This window comes from Aulostomus chinensis, chromosome 22 (genome assembly GCF_037954235.1).
Source record: "Aulostomus chinensis isolate RoL2024-O1b breed Wild chromosome 22, RoL_Achi_v1.0, whole genome shotgun sequence".
Classification (NCBI taxonomy): domain Eukaryota; kingdom Metazoa; phylum Chordata; class Actinopteri; order Syngnathiformes; family Aulostomidae; genus Aulostomus; species Aulostomus chinensis.
The window spans coordinates 5,297,480-5,314,144 of NC_141341.1; the positions used below are offsets into that span (position 1 = coordinate 5,297,480).

Genomic DNA, 16,665 nt, shown 5'->3' on the forward strand with positions numbered 1-16,665 from the left:
TCTCCTCACACATCTAACACCCGCCCTCCCCTCTCTGTCTTCCTCTGCTCCTCTCACACTCCTCCCTCTGTCCTCTTTTTGTCCTTCACACCATGTAGAATGTGATCCGGAGCACCACACCCATCAACGATGAGATGGCCCACCAGCTGTACGTGCTGCAGGTGCTCACCTTCAACCTGCTGGAGGACCGCATGATGACCAAGATGGATCCTCAGGACCAGGTGACCACGCAGGCGAAAAATTACTGATGAGATGGACGGACAAGGAAATGTGATGTAGAAAAGGGAGAAGTAATGCTGAGGTCTGTCAGGTTTCCTTCAGCCGCCGCACTCGCTGCTTTGGTCCCGCTGATTAGTCTTTAAATCCAAGGTTTTCAAAGTGTGCGGCGGGCCTCCTCATGGGGGCTCCAGACTGTTTCTCAGTGAGAGGAGGTGCAAGTATATTAGGAATCAAAGCACAGCATGTAGAACAGCCTCAATGTGTGTGATGTGGTAAATTCACTTGTCTGATGGTCGAAAATGACTGAAAAATGTCAGAAATGAATTAAAAAAAACAGGACTGTCTGTTTTTCTATATATTTGGTGTGTTCTGAAGTTGGGTAAAACCAAAAGCTAAATAGTTGCCTGCCTTTAAGATCAGATAACATAATGATACGTACTGTAGGCACAAAACTCTACGTGTAATGGGCACACCTTGTTCCAGACTCTGAAAACCACAAAGTTAATGGGTCAAAGTTTATCTTTGCTGGGAACGCTTCCCCACAGCCGATTCATACACATTTATCTGGTTTAGTAAGCGGTGCATGATTGCGCATGTTTACAATCCAAGAGCAGCTCAGAGAGTAGTGGCCGTTTCTGAAGACGACGAAAGTGCAAGTTGAGGAACGATTAATTCCACCAGCAGCACAACTTGGCTTTCTCAGGCCTCGAAGTAGTTCAGTCCAGTTGGGAACAATAGGTGCTCTTTTAATTACAGAGGCACAAGCCTGCAAAACTACTTTTATTCCACAAACCTATCACTTGAAGTTTTATATCCATCTATGTAAAAAAATATACTTGTGAAATCTATTCTTATTTTTTATGTATATAGATTCACAAAACTGAATAATTAGTAGTCTAAACATGCTCATGTGACACACGACCAACGACAAACCCTCCAGATGTTCAAGAAGATGTTCCTTAAACCTGATGGGGAACTAAAGAGCGGTTCAAGTCACTGCTACCAGGACAACAGAGCCCACCACAGCTGCCACAAGTCAATTATCTTTTATTCGTCTGATTATGGGCAGTTTGGGACAAACTGGGTTAAAAAAAAAATAGCATCGTTATTGTGTTGCCAAGTAATAAAAGCAGTGCAGAAGATTGTCTCCGTGCTATAAGACGCCAGACAGTGAACATTCCTGAGTTCTAAATGGTGAATGGGTGGAAAGACAGATGACTTGGAGACATCGCTTTAATATTGTGTGTGTGTGTGTGTGTGTGTGTGTGTGTAGGCTCAGAGGGACATCATCTTTGAGCTACGGAGAATTGCCTTCGATGTGGAGTGTGAGCCCAACAACAGTGGCAGCATCGAGAAACGCAAGTCCATGTACACCCGCGACTACAAGAAGCTCGGCTTCATTGTAAGTTGAAGAATGTTCTCTGATGGCATGTTGTCAGTCCATGACCTCCACACACACACACACACACACACACACACACACACACACACACACAATTCCTCTGATTCTGCCCCCTCTTTTAGGCCATTTTTATTTTCGTGTGTGTGTGTGTGTGTGTGTGTGTGTGTGTGTGCATGCTGTATGCCTGCAGCTCTGTACTGGCTCTTCCCACTGCAGTGTGCTCTGTACAGATAAAGCCAGTGTGTCCACAACTTAAGAGGAGATCCCTCCCAAAACCTTGAGTCTGCCTCTTTCACTACATAGACTCACACACACTCCACTAACACACAAACACACCATAACTCTCTGGATGGACCTCGTGGCTGCTGAGATCATTTGTTTGTGTCGGAATGGCTCAAAACTTAATAAGTATATCAATCGTTACATTTCACTGGCGGATATCAGCCTGTCACAGTCATATTGCTGACGCGTGCTGATAGGAAAATGTGTTTTCACAGAACAGTGATGCAGAAAAAGAAGATAGTTACAGTAATGCGGCGCACTTATCACTGCCGTTGCATGAGATAAGTTCAAATTAAAGTTTGGTTCTCCATTAAGTCTCCACTCAACTGTAAAATCAGCAGCGGTGAACCTGTTTGTGTTGTTGTCCCACGCTAACGTCACCAGTCGCTATGAGGCTGAGAATGGTTTGATCGGCGAGACAAAAGTGTTTTTTTTGGGGGTTTGAGATCAGATCAATGCACAAACATGTGAAGCGATAAATGGCAAGTTTAAACTTTACAGAATTGAAAACCAAAAATGTGTGTAACTAATTTAGTTGGTGGGAGTAAAATCTCTCACTGGCAAGAAACAAGCAGCAGGGAGAAATGCTGTGTCAGTTAAAGAGCCAGACGGGGGGGGGGGAGTGCCGGAAGGCTAAACGCACATTCTGGCACATTTGTCATGTGTCCAAATGAGTGTGAGGGTATTTTTAAGATATGCATGTACCCGAATTTCTGCTTCAAGCCTCTAAATCTGCTTCCTGTCAGCCTGAAATATAAAAGTGATGAGCCAGACCTCGGTGTCCTCTGCTGCTCTTTCTTCTTCCTCCCCCTCAACATCCCGTCTCACCTGTCCCAGCTTACACGCTCATCCCAAATTCAGTTTGTCAGCTAAAGAATCTGCGATCACTATCGCAGCGAACCACCAGGCAGAATCCAGCAATGAATACACGATAATGGAGTTTTTGTTTTGTTTTTTTCTCAATTAAATTTTTTGAATTAAATCTGATAAAACCGGGAGCTGTGATTAGTAAGGTATTTTCTGAGTGGGGGGGGGGGGCAGTAAGTGTGGAGTGCAGTATTTTATGGATGATATGCAACACGACTGGTTTGTCGCCTCATTAGGGGAGGCCCGGTAGGAGACGGTTACATAGGATTTCCTTACAACTATTTATACAGAGATTTAATAGAATGTATTTAAATATGCTCCTCTTCTTCTCCTCCTCCTCCTCCTCTTCCTCTTCCTCTTCCTCTCAGAACCATGTGAATCCAGCTGTGGATTTCACCCAGATTCCTCCAGGCATGTTGGCTCTGGATAACATGTTATATTTTGCCAGATACCACCAGGACGCCTACATCAGGGTGAGGACACACACCCGTTTACGCACAGAAACACACACGGTTTTGCGATTTCAGTACAAGTTTTCCATCTCTCCAGCTCATTCACTTGTTTGTGGGTTTGCCTCTAAAATAAACTCCAATTCCATCTCCTGCTGTTGCTCTGCCTCAGTTCTGACAGATGACTATGAGAAATTTAGCATTACTTTTTGTTTGCGAGATTTGCAATTTCTATTGCATAAAATAAAATCAATGTAGTCAAATAAAATGAAATTAAAAGGCAACAAACAGTCATCGTGCTCTCCCAGCTCATTTTGTCTGATTTCATTTTTTGCTCTTTTTGTTTAGTCGGAAGGATTTCGTGGCAGTTGGCCAGCATTCTATTGTCATGTAACTGCAGCTGCAATAATTATTAATCAGTCAAAATGGGATTCATGGCCAGCTGTTTTGATAACAATTACATTTATCTTTTCATTTCAAGTTGGTCACTCCTGGGGGCCCACTTTATCCATCCATCCATCCATTTTCTATACCACTTATCCGTTAAGGGGGGGGTGGAGCCTATCCTAGCTGACATTGGGTGAAAGGCGGGGTCACCCTGGCCGGGTTGCCAGTCCATCATTAGGCCATCAGGAGGAATTAGGGGCTCAGTTTCTTGCTCAAGGGTGCTTCGACATGGTCAACGGGGGAAGTTAGCAGCCTAGCCTCTTTTACTATGGTAACCACCATAGTAAAAGAGGCTAGGCTGCTAACTTCCCCCGGTGAACTGCAGTCAGAAATGTATAAAATAAGGCTACAGAGGACTTGGATAATATCTCCCTGGTGCCACCTTTGGGTGACAAGCAAATCTTCAGAAATGGGGTTGTAAGTGTGTTTAACTCTTGATGTGTGCAGGAAGGAAAAAAGAAAAAAGCAGCACCAACTTTACCCTCATCAGTCAACCAGAGGGAGAAAACACTGCCTCCAATTTCCCAAATTAAACTGTCACCTACTAAAATGATTGGGACCTTAATGGCCTCTTATGGCGCTCTGCCACATCCACATAATTAGAGTGAATTTTCAACAGTTGTGAATTCATTACGTCTCTTTGACTCCCAAACTGATAGTGGAGAGTCAGATAAGGTAAAACAAAGACGAAGAATTAGAAACACCTTCAGCGATACTTGCCAGAGTGTCACTGGAATGCAAATGTGTTTTTGTACTACAAAGCCTTCTGGGAATGCATACAACTATCAAGGCTACTCTGAATTGATTTTTGAAAATAAAGAGATGGGTTTTTTTTAAGCCACTATATGACCTTGAACATTTCTACTTTATCTGATCTTGTTAGCGTCAACAATGACAAACAGGAATTCACGCCACAGCTGTGAAAGAAACACAACGCACTAATCCGTGACTTTCCACAAATCCCCCTGCTTTTATCCAAAATGCTATTTTCTAAGAATGACCTTTGCCCCCGGAAAAATGCCGGTGCCACAGGGAGTTAAAATCAACTCTGTATAATCAAAAGACACTCAAGAAATGGCAGTTACACTCAACGTAGGACACGGTAGAGTAGGCGGCATTTCAGTGACATGTAGGAACTTGTTTTTTTAACTCAAGCAACTTCATTTGTTGTACTTGTTGCACTTTCACGTGAATAAAAAAAAAAAAACATTTCTTTTACAAGTTGCAAATCGTTTTCCAATGAAAAACAATTTAAGCAGATTCCCTTTAAATTCGTAGTTCATTTCATATCTTTTTCTTGTCTCGTGGAGTGTTTACACCGCATGCATCATTTATGAGAGCTATTATATTCCCAGAGTCGATTTTTCTTAATCATTTGCCTTTTTTTCCATCGGGTTCATTTGATTATCTGTTCTTTCAGATTGTTCTGGAGAACAGCAGTCGAGAGGACAAGCACGAGTGTCCGTTTGGCCGCAGCAGTATCGAACTGACGAAGATGCTCTGTGAGATCCTGAAAGTGGGCGAGCTTCGTAAGTCTGCCACCCCCCCACCCAAACGTACACACACGTGCACACACAAGCACACAAACACACACGTGCACACTAAGTATACTTCTTAATTGAGCTTCACTTCTTCTGCTTACATTATCCCCACCTGCAGCACAGAAACAGGAAAAGGAAGAAGGAAAAGGGGAAAAAAAGCTTAGGGAGTACTTGACTCACAGAAGTGCACATAGTTAAGTGCACAAGAGCGCAAACATCCAGACACACATACTCACAAGTATACACATTCCCTCTCTGTTAAGATGAAAGCAGCCATTATCTCAAGTAATTGTGCTGCTGGGAGTTCATTATTTAGTGATGCCTCTAACCCCCATCAAGTCCCTTTCAGTCTAGTACACCACCTCTGGGAGGCCCGCTGTGAAGAGAAAGAGTCACTGTGCCCATGTTGGCTCCAAATTGATGTGCCCTTTTCATTTGTCTCCACATGTTTAAGTGGGCAAGTTGGTCATTTGGGCTCCAGACTTGCTCCCGCTGCTCTCTGTAGGGAGGGTGACAGCATTCTCAGCTCAGCTCATAACTAATGTGGCCTTTTTATCTGCTCCTGCTTTCTTTTCTTTTCTTTCTTTCTTTCTTTTTTTTTTTTTAAAGTTTGGCTTCCTCACACGGGCCTTCACCATCGTGCAAGAGCAAGGACATTGATTATCATGAAAAGAGGGTGTCCACCGCTGCATCGTTGCATGTAAAAAGGCTCAGGTCGTCCACATTCTCTCAATTGTGCTTCACAGTAGCGATCAAAAAGTGTCAGGTCAGGTTTCATTACAAGATAAGAAGGTGCAGCAATACTTTTTTAAAGATTTTCTGAGTCTATTTGAATGCTTTTGATGTGTTCTTATCTCTGCCAGACTAATGCAAAATGTCTCCACCTTCCTCTCTGTCCCCATCAACAACAATCAGCCAAGGCAAATGGATTTAGATAGAACTGCTCCGCTCTATTACACAAATGTTCCCACTGACAACTGCTCAGCTGCGGCGGGTAAATGGAGGGTTGTATATTCTAACTCGTGGTACTGTGTGAACTGGTGTGTGTAGATGTAGCATCTTACATTTGTCTGAAGTTACCTCAACAATCTCAATGCACTCAGGCTCTGGTTTGATTCTTCTCAGTGAACATGTGGGTCACTCATGCTTTGTGTTTGTGCGTGAGCATCTGGTCTCTGGGCACTATTTTGAGTCAGTTCTTATCCAAAATTCGCTCCACTTCTCATGCCCGTTTGACTTTATCTCCCGGTGGATTGATATCACTTCCCGTTAGTTTTTCTTGGAAATAAAGCTTTGATCTAATTCATCCTGAAATGCAGATTATGCCATAAATACAGAAGACAACATCTTTATCTCTCAGGCTCTTCTCATCACGCCGTCGAAGGCTTATGCAGTAGAGCTAAATCCCTAGAATACCAGGCTATGATTAGGAATCCAACTTTTGAGAGATTTGCTTGTTCAGATAAACAGAGCTGGGGCCGAGTGCACGATCTCATACGATGCACTCCAAAGATATGACTAGAATATGTGAAGACTCTATTGTTATTAGATTAAAGCAGTGTTGTGTAAATTTAGAATCATCACGACACCACCGTAGGAAGTTGCAGTTATATTCTGTCTGATGACAGGTCAGGCAGTGCAACCCTGCACTTTTTTTTTAAGACTGTGCAGACTTGATGTTGGGCGTCGTTTTAAGTACCGCTAGTAGTGCTAACTAGCACACCAACTAGCTTGCTATCCAACTCACTAATGTTACACCCTCAGCTAGAGTAAGGCAGACGGTCTCTGTAACACTGGACTTCTGTTTGCTTTTTGACTTTTTAGGAAGGGAAAAAAAGAAGCTGCGGCTGCTTGTCATAGTTAATGTTACGTTTCCATTTCCTGAGAATTGTCTTATCGAAACAAAACCCACAGTTACATCAGCAGCTGATCTTTCAGATCCCTCTTAGTGTGCATCTTCCAATGTAGTAACCATTGTTTTTATCTTAAATTCCTCAGTTCAGCGAGCGGGCATGCTTGGTGGTGACAAAGAGCCATTTAAACCTGGCACCGTGATGTAGTTTAGACGTTGACTCGTTCAGAGCGAGCGAGTGGGAACCAAAACAGAGCATTTTCACAAGTACATTATATAAGAAGAGTAGATGTTGTAGCTAACGAGGCTTCTCCAAATAGTTTACAAATACCAGCCTGTCCAAGTGCAGTATTACATTCTCTGCTCCTTTGCAATGTATGCCCTCCCCATTATTTTAATCTGTCTTCTGAACGTATCTTTCTTGGACGATTCCTTTTTTTTTTTTTTAACTATGCTTTCGACTTCCTTCCATCGTGCTGTTGCTCTTTCGTCCAGCTCTGGCCTAACATTGTTGGGTGACCTAAAACGCATCACCTCAGGTACTGAATGAATGTCGGCACACACGCAGAATGATGAGATGAAATGCTGAGGCTTACCTGAAAATAGATGTAACGTAAAGGACGTTCATTTCTGAAATGTCATGTCAAAGTTTCACTCTAGAGTTTTGAGGTGATGCTACGCTGTGACACTTTTCCTGCAGGACTGACTGTTAGAGCTGAGTCATTGCGGTGACCTTGACTCGCAGCTCTGGGCTCCTCTTTTTCCCGTATCAACTGTAGGCTGAACCTGCCGTAGTGTGGTTATGTGTGTAAAGCAGGCGAACATGCAGGGAATGACCTGCAGGTGTGAGATACTACAACATTTAAACCTGCTTCAGACAAAACCTCTTGTGTGCAAAGGGTTACAAAATAAATGCTAAGAGAGTCACGTGCAGCAAATCAATGGAGATAAAAAGGAGACAGACAACACTTGATATATTTACGCTCCCTGCCTTTCAGCTCTGGTAAATATTTGCACAGACTTGCACTCACAGATCATTATATGCATCACATCGTGATGGGCGGGAGCGCTTGTGTCCCAGTCTCTGTCATAAATTTCACTTAATCTTGTAGAGAGAGGGAAGTGCATTTGCAACACGCCCCATTAGCCCGGCATATGTTACGGCACTAATGAACGTATCGGTAGGATGAATGTAACACGTGGCAGCCAGGTGTTGCGGCGAGAAACGGATGGTCATTAGAAGATCCCCGCAAGTGTGTGTGAGATGAAGTGGCAAGAGTGTGTGTTTTCCCACAGGAGAGCGTTGAGGAGGAATTAGTCTCGGCTCTGCACTGACTGTCGTCGTTTCGTTGACCTTTTTAACCGAGAAACAATGACACTAATAAGGATGTTGGAGAGATAGCATGGCATTTCACACATGGTAATATTAGAAACGGTGCTACAGTACCTCACCTGCCACTTGAGTGATACAAGTGACATTTCAGACTGCGTAGTTTTTCTTTATGGCACATTTTTCGCGCTGTGAGGTGAAAAATTTTACTGCATTGACCCAAAAATAGCGAATTGTGTCACTTTAGCAATGCTAGCAATGGCCAGTCAGATGTTCCAGATGGAGATTTCTGAACTCACGACATTCATGGTACTCATGGTACCATGAGGATGAACCCTGCTGAATTTGACTCGCGCCACCATGAGGATATTTTTTTTCTTCCGGTAAATTCTTATTTTTATGGGTGTGCATGAATTGTGTTGCAGGTAATAAAGGTGCCTGCCCGGTGAGTGTTTGTTAGTTTGGGGCTCAGATGTACCAATTGTGCTGTTGTAATGTAAAACGGCTGCGAGTTCCCTTACTTGTCTGTTTAAGCTTTGGCGGCGACACTCATTTGTAACATCACTTGTAACATGGTAACACGGTTCAGTTGAGATGAGGTTTGTTTTTGTAAGGCGCTTCCATGACATCACAGGTTCATTTTTCAGGTGCAGGTTCGTGTTTGAAACAAGAACTGAAATAAATGTGAACGTTACGCCAGCAGCTCTTCAAATGCTGAGACCTCACAGTAATTAACAATTAGGGATCCTGTGGATTTAAAAAGCATTTTTTCCTCACAAAGAAAGAAAACACCACAAGCAGTGATCTCAAATATATTTTTGGATAATTATTGTTACATCGTATTATGTGATATTTGTTTGTTTTGTTTTTAGCCCAAAATCTAACCTCCCCTGCCCACGCAGCTCTGCTTTTAGGGATTAGGTAAATAGTCACTGCACATTCATTGATGTGAATTCTTAAAATACAAATAATGAAAATGGTTTGAGTTGCAGGAGCTGAAAAAAAATGGCATTTGTAAGACAGTGCCATATGACAAGGAAACTCAAAACTGTAAATATACATCTTATATGCACATGAAGGAAGTGAGCTGTTAATGTCATGGTAAGGCAGGAAAACTACCACTGAATACTGATACTGAAGGTGTCAGGACAAACTTTGTTGATGGGTTTCAAACATCACCCAACATAGCAACATAACGTTGACACAATAACTTCAAATTAGCTCTTGAAATATACATTGTGCAAGTACGTATATGCACAAGAGGATCGGGGACACTTGATTTCAGGAAAAACCAGCGACACGACTGCCTGAACATTTGCTTAAATTATGTCCACCGAGCACAACATCCTGTTTGTAATTTTTCTCCTTATTTTCTCATTAAGGCGAGTCTCATTATGCAGTGTTTTCCCCACATTGATTTATGAGTCGTTGCCCACCAAAACGTCAATATCTGCGGCTGCGTATTGTTTTGTTTTGTTTTTTTATTTAAAATGGATTAAATCTGATTTCATTTTAGAGATGAGGCGCAGCACATGGACTCACCCACCCCTGCTGTCGCTGTCACACATGCAAACTCTAGACAACTGACCTGCTCTGATACTCCTCGTATCACAAAAGATACTGATACAAGCAGGCAAAATGGCATCCATAAGAAGAAAGTCATCCCTGTGGCTGAATTGTAACTTCTTCAGCACCATCATCGGATTCAATTCTAAATTATAACTTCAGTTTATGGCCAAACTCCTGCAAAAGAATGACTCTCCTTCTCGTGCAGTAGCTGTAAGACTGTTCCCGCTCCCCTGTTGTCATTGTAAGCATGTCAGCGTCCTGACATTTATCTGAAAGCACTGAGCTTAAGTACAGCCTCTCAGAGCTGCTACGGCGGCGGCGCGGTCGACTCCTATGAGCGTCAGTGCTGATATTGCCATTGGAGCCTCTAAATGATTCATAGTGCAGAGAAGAGCAGGAACACAAAGCCGCTGGTGGACCCCCAAAACTTAATTAAAGTAAATCATAACACAAGCACTGTGTAATTCTCCATTAAGAAGCCACGGATGTCTCTATAAAGGAGCCCAAACCTGAGGTGCGGAGTTGATTTCAGCATTTTAAACCCTTCTCTCCTTTCTCATCCCTTGGTGGATAAAAGCTAAAGAAAGAGTCGAGGGATTAATGGTGACGGCAGTGACGTCTTAGTGTCTCATTTGCTCGCGGCGTATGCGTTAAGGACCAGCGCGGCTCTGACACTTGGTCATGAGCATGAAACACAGAGGGATTCTGCTACAGCTTCTTTGACTCTCCACTGGCATGGTGAAGCTCTTCCTCCAGCTTTACGTTTCCTCCATCTCTTTCCCCTCACACACTCCTCCCCACCCCCCTCTTTTTAACATCTGCCCCTTCTCACACTCACGTTGCTTCTCCGTGTAATGAAGTTGACAGTAAATGACACCAATATGCAACAGAAGTTTACAGTTTCATAAGCAGCAGTGTCTCGATGCTCTTTCAGGTCAACAGATGAAATGTGGAGAACATTTTCTTCAGTCCCACTTTGATAGGCTCATTTAAAACCGTCCTCATTATGTTGTTTTGACAATTTCCCCTGTGGTGGTTGTGATACTCGACTGCAGATTTGCTCTGTTGAAAAGAGATAAGGTTTTTGGTTTTGTTGTTGTTGAATCAGCTGTCAGTGCTTTACATAATTTATAACACTATCCAGGTGTCACTCTCCTTTTTCTGTCAGTTTCCCTTCTGTTTCACCTGCTTTCATTAAATCTATTTCTACCTGCCTTCGCCCTGCTTCACATGCTAAAAGATTAATTGCCGCGCCATGTTTCTGCCAGAACATCGGCCCTAATGGAATCTGCATCTGGGAGGTGTCAAGACAAGAGTTCTTTAAACTCTGCTGCTTCAGACGGCTCCATAGAATATTTATGAAGTTATTTAGAAAGGGCCAGACTTGGTGAGTAATGGCCCTGCTTGGTGATTCACAGTGTGGCACCTCGTCGCTAAGATGGAGAGCTGGGTGGTGAACCGTGGCAGGTCCGGGTGTGGATGGACACACACCGCAGCCTCCAGCCTGTGTTTTAGTACACGCGAGTACAGGTTTGGGCTGGCCTCCAGACCGACAGTCACATGATGACTGTGTCATTCAGCACCATGGACAGCTCAATTGTACATTTCAGTGGAGTCCAGTGCTGGAGATCATGTCTGTATAGTTGGCTTTTTGGTTGTATTTATTTGTTTATTCTGATTAGAAATGAGATATCAGATCTTCAATATCAGTCCTGGGTGCCAACATTCTCACACACTGGCCAACTTCAAACGGATTTAATATCGGAGTGATGGTGCAGACCCAGATTCCATTCCTTAGCCTGTGATGGACCACAAGCCAACAGACTTAATCCGAAACATGTCACCGATACGACACGTTTCTCGGGGATACGTTTAAATTTGAGTGCGTTTGTGTATATTTTTACTCTTTGCAATGAAGTAGTACTGCGCTCTTTCTACAGCCCCCAGATGCAACTGTAAACATAGAACCAATAAAAATAACTTTAATAATTATCAAGAAAGAAAGAGCTTGAATCGTTGTCCGTGTCATCAGATGCAGCAGAACCGGATCTGTGCAACGTCTCTGACTTTTAATATTTGTTTCTGAATTCTTCTAAAACTTTCTTGATAAAGCGAAGCCTTTGAAGATAAATCAGAATTCTTCTTCAATGTGTCCCTCATTGTCAGCAAATCATACGCCGAGATTAATTTGAGAATATCTCAGTTACTCTGTCTATGAGTCAGACCCAAAGGCATTCATCAACAAGGGCTACATTTGTAAAAACAAAACAAACAAACAAAAAAGTGTGATTAAAATCCCAAAGCAGCTGTAGCAAATTCAAACAGGAGCAAGAAATGCATCTGTCGGGCCCAATCTCAGGTTGAGACTGAAATCCAGTTTGTTGGTGATCATTTTGAGGTGGCAGGCACGTTCTGTGTAAATATACGATCTTGGCCAACATTAAACGTCATGTCGGGACCTGGAAGAGTTCAAACACTCTCTGCGTTAACACCCAAACATGTTCCCTCCACCTCTGAAAGCTCCTGCGGGCTTTCAACCAGGATTAATTCTATTCACGACCCGCTGAGATATGTTTCCTCTCATGCTGGCAACTCATTACTTTATTCCTTAATTAATATATATATATACATATATATATATATATATATATACACACATACACATATATATATACACATACACATATATATATACACATACACATATATATATACATACACACATATATATATATATACATATATACATACACATATATATATATATATACATACACACATATATATATACATATATACACACATACATAGATATACATATATATACATATACATATGTGTATATATATGTGTATATATATGTGTATATATATGTGTATATATGTATATATATGTATATACATATATACATATATACATATACATATATATATATATATATATATATATATATATGTGTGTATTGGAAAAACGTATTTTTCCATATTTGTATTTAAATGACTGGTAGTCTTATTAAACATGAAGGGCAAGCATGCTGAATTATATCATCATTTGCTTCCCTCTCCATGCAGTTTCTCCTACTAATGAAGTATTTCAGAGGGATGGGAATGATGTCAGAGATCAAACATTAGTGTTACTTGAACATAAACTGATCCCATTTGAAATGACTTGTTAAGTCTCAGGGTTTTAGCTGCTAATCCCTCCCAGCAGTCTCCTCCAGGCGTCACAAGAGAAGTGGATGATGGCGAGTGGAGGAAGGTCCGAGCGCAGAATTCCAAGTATCCTCCGAGTCGTGATAGGAGGATCTACTTTGCAGTCAGCAACCCCTCCGCTGTGATGCAGGTAGCAGCCTTGTGTTTATGAGGAGAGCGTTCTCCAGGGTTCTCCGTGGGCTGGCCTCGGGCATGCACCAGGAAAAAAAAGTTTCTAAATTGGAGTTAACACACAGGTCTGGAAATTCACGAGTTCTGAGCATCTGTTGAGGAGTTTTTCAGACCCTTGTGTGCTCTCACAAATCAGTGATGGTCTGATGCGGTGTGGTGGTTGAAACACAACCCACCTTATGAAAGTGCTGCCAATGTTGCAGCTCCATGAAAGTAATTTAACCGGCCTGTCACTATCACTTCACTCTCTTATTTCTTCTTCTTGTTTTTTTTTTGAAGCACCACACACTCAACAAACTGACAAATTTTCCGACCTCCTTACTAACAGACCTTGTCTGTCAGGGGTGAAATAAACAAATGCGCGCGCGCACACACACACACACACACACACTGAAAACGTGTAGGGAGTTACAATTAGACAAAGCCTCCAAAAAGAGAATGTTTAAGCTTAAGCTTCTGTCTAATGGCCAGCAGAGGGCGACTCCACTTGGCTGCTTATGCTAAAACGTCCTACCTTGCTTCCGTTTGTCGTGCCAGAGAAGGGGGACTGGACTCGCACTCACACACTTGACCTTGACTGATCAAGTGTGTGAGCCTTTTAATTTGGCACATTCACATTAAGTCTCTATATTTAACCGCAAATAACATAAATGATACATGCAGCGTTTCTTCATGCAAGAGAAAAAAAAAGGTGCCGGCTCGACCACATCAAAACTTGACCACGTTACAGTAAATGCCGAGGTCAGCACATGTGTTTAATGGGCAAATATGAATATGAGTCACTCTGCGAAATCGAACTCTTTTGGCGCCAAAGAAAAGAGCTTGAGGCAGCACCAAAGGCTGCCGGTGCAGCGGCTGTAGCAGGAGTGGAAGAGTCTTGTGTCCTAATAAACACAGTTTAAGTGAGTCTGGAGGGTGTTAAACAAACCACCGCTCAACATTTGATCACCTGTTCACAAAAATTACAGGCAAACTGGTATTTCTGCCAAACGATACCTGTCACGTTTGCATCAGGTATCATCCACCAGTGGAAGTGTGTGCATTTTTTTCCCCACGTTATCTTATGAGAAGTTTGGGAATGAGGGAATCAAGTGTATGATATGAAAAATGGCAGTGCAATAAATGCACCCTGCACTGGTTTGATAGAAAGGACTCAGCCGGATCGATGACGCACACACCTCATCGTATCTGAGAATATATGAGGACTCATTGAAAACAGATGTTCTGCTAAATTTGTCTGATGCGCGTCTTCAGCCGGAGGGTTGATGGATTCGAGTACATGCTCCCTTTATCTCATTTTCTCCTCCTCCATCTGCTGTCCCTTTGCTCCCGTCTGTCCTCTAATGCATCTTGACCATTGTTGGTGAGTCTGCATGCTAAAATGATTTAGTTATGTGATTAGAAACCACAGGGATACGAGACACTGTCCCTCCTCTGTTCCATCCTTATCTTTTCAAAGTTCTATATGTGCCCCGTGTTTCAAGAACTTCAAAAACAAACACAATACCGCGGACAAATAACTGTTCTTTTTGTTTTACATTATTCTCAGTGTGTCTACTTTTGATCATTTCATAGCAGAGACTTGAACCAGCGCCTTCGTTCTCCTGGCATCGTTCTTTAATCATTATTAGTTTAGTGGCAAGAAAACAAACTCAAGGCGACCTGCTGGTGTTTCAAAAAAAGAAAAAAATCTGGAGCCATCACATTTTAAAGTTACATTATTGGCCCAGGAACTAGCCAACAAGTCTGGCTCTTTCTTAATTAGCTTGTAAGATCATTTCCCCTCTGAATTCAAGTAGTAATTATAGCAGCTGCTCCCACAATGCTCGCCAAGTTTAGAGCTGCTTGGCTCGACTCAACATCTGTCTGTCTGTTTTCTCTTTGAACCAGAAAAAAAATAAAAAAGTTTAACAGGATTCTTCACTTTTGGAGCCATAACACATGAACATTAAAGTTTTGTGTTGGAGAAAATTATTTTATGATCGAGACTTCTACATGTCTCACAGCTGGTGCTTTTGTAATAAGCCCGTATTTGCCCATCATGTGACCTGAAATATGATCGGACGCCATGTTGAGAGTGTGACTGCGTCCAGGTGGATGAGCTCGTAGAGAGTAAATTTCGAGTCGGTCGACTTTATTGTCTTTGCACATGAGTACAAGTACAATGAAATGTACTTTTGCATCTCACCAGCGTGACACCTACTAAAATGTTGATATGTTTACTTAGAAATATGGAGAGTAAAGTGTGTAAATAGCTGCTCTATGGATAACTAGCCTGAAAAATGTATAATATATATACATGAACTTATATGGATATCAGTGAATTTATATGTAAGATTATGTTTACGTGGTGTAAGAATGGCTTTCATAAAGATTAAGGCATTGTTGACAAGTGTATATAAATGTTAACGCACCGTTATACGTTACATGTATGTACTGCACATATGTGTATACATGTGTGTACATATGCGTAACTACTTATACATCTATATGTATGCATACGTGTGTGTTCAAATCTTTTTTATGCGATCTGTGTTCTTCGTCGAGGGGGACAGAAAGTTCAGCACTGTCTTGTGTAAAAATCACGTAGAACCCAATTCCGAATACTCTTTTCAGCCAACAGATGAAAAGATCTATAATTAATTAATTTTTCTAATTAGAAAAACCACGTCAAGTAAAAATGGCAGTAAACAGATTGTTTTTCGTGATAAATGGCACAACCCGAGGCATATTTCATGCTGGAAGGAGCTTATTGAATCCCTGCGTGCGTACATCGATGCCATGGTGGAGCTGCTGTAGCATGAGAGGCACGCAGTCAGACTGCGAAGTCATTCAGCCTGCCGTGATTTGCATCTCCTGTACCTGCTGTCTTGGCATCCTACACACACACACACACACACACACACACACACACACACACACACACACACACACACACACACGAACAGTGACTGGACTGTAAAATGGTGCTGATGCTGCTTGCCTCACACACACACACACACACACACACACACACACACACACACACACACACACACACAACAGTGACTGGACTGTAAAATGGTGCTGATGCTGCTTGCCTGACAGCCACACACACACACACACACACATATACACACACACACCCTCTCTCTCCTTGTCACAGTTGGACATCAGGGCAGGTTCGTAATTAGCGTGAGGATGACACTTTTCACTGTTTATTCATCATGTGGCGTAGCTGCAAGGTGACTCTGTGGGTTGTTTCACTTACTTTGTGCACACGGGCGCGCGCACACACACACACACACACACACACACACACACACACACACACACACTGGACCT

General features: G+C 42.3%; 1 protein-coding gene across 7 annotated transcripts in view; it reads left to right on the forward strand.

Annotated features, from left to right (window-relative positions):
• Positions 1-16,665, forward strand: part of elmo1 (engulfment and cell motility 1 (ced-12 homolog, C. elegans)) — a 109,620-nt gene that overhangs the window by 55,293 nt on the left and 37,662 nt on the right. For all 7 annotated transcript variants that reach the window (XM_086192665.1, XM_086192670.1, XM_086192669.1 and 4 more), the window contains 4 exons: positions 99-221; positions 1,493-1,621; positions 3,139-3,243; positions 5,087-5,195. In XM_086192665.1, the coding sequence (XP_086048791.1) occupies positions 99-221; positions 1,493-1,621; positions 3,139-3,243; positions 5,087-5,195 (466 nt within the window). The remainder of the gene's footprint in view (positions 1-98; positions 222-1,492; positions 1,622-3,138; positions 3,244-5,086; positions 5,196-16,665) is intronic.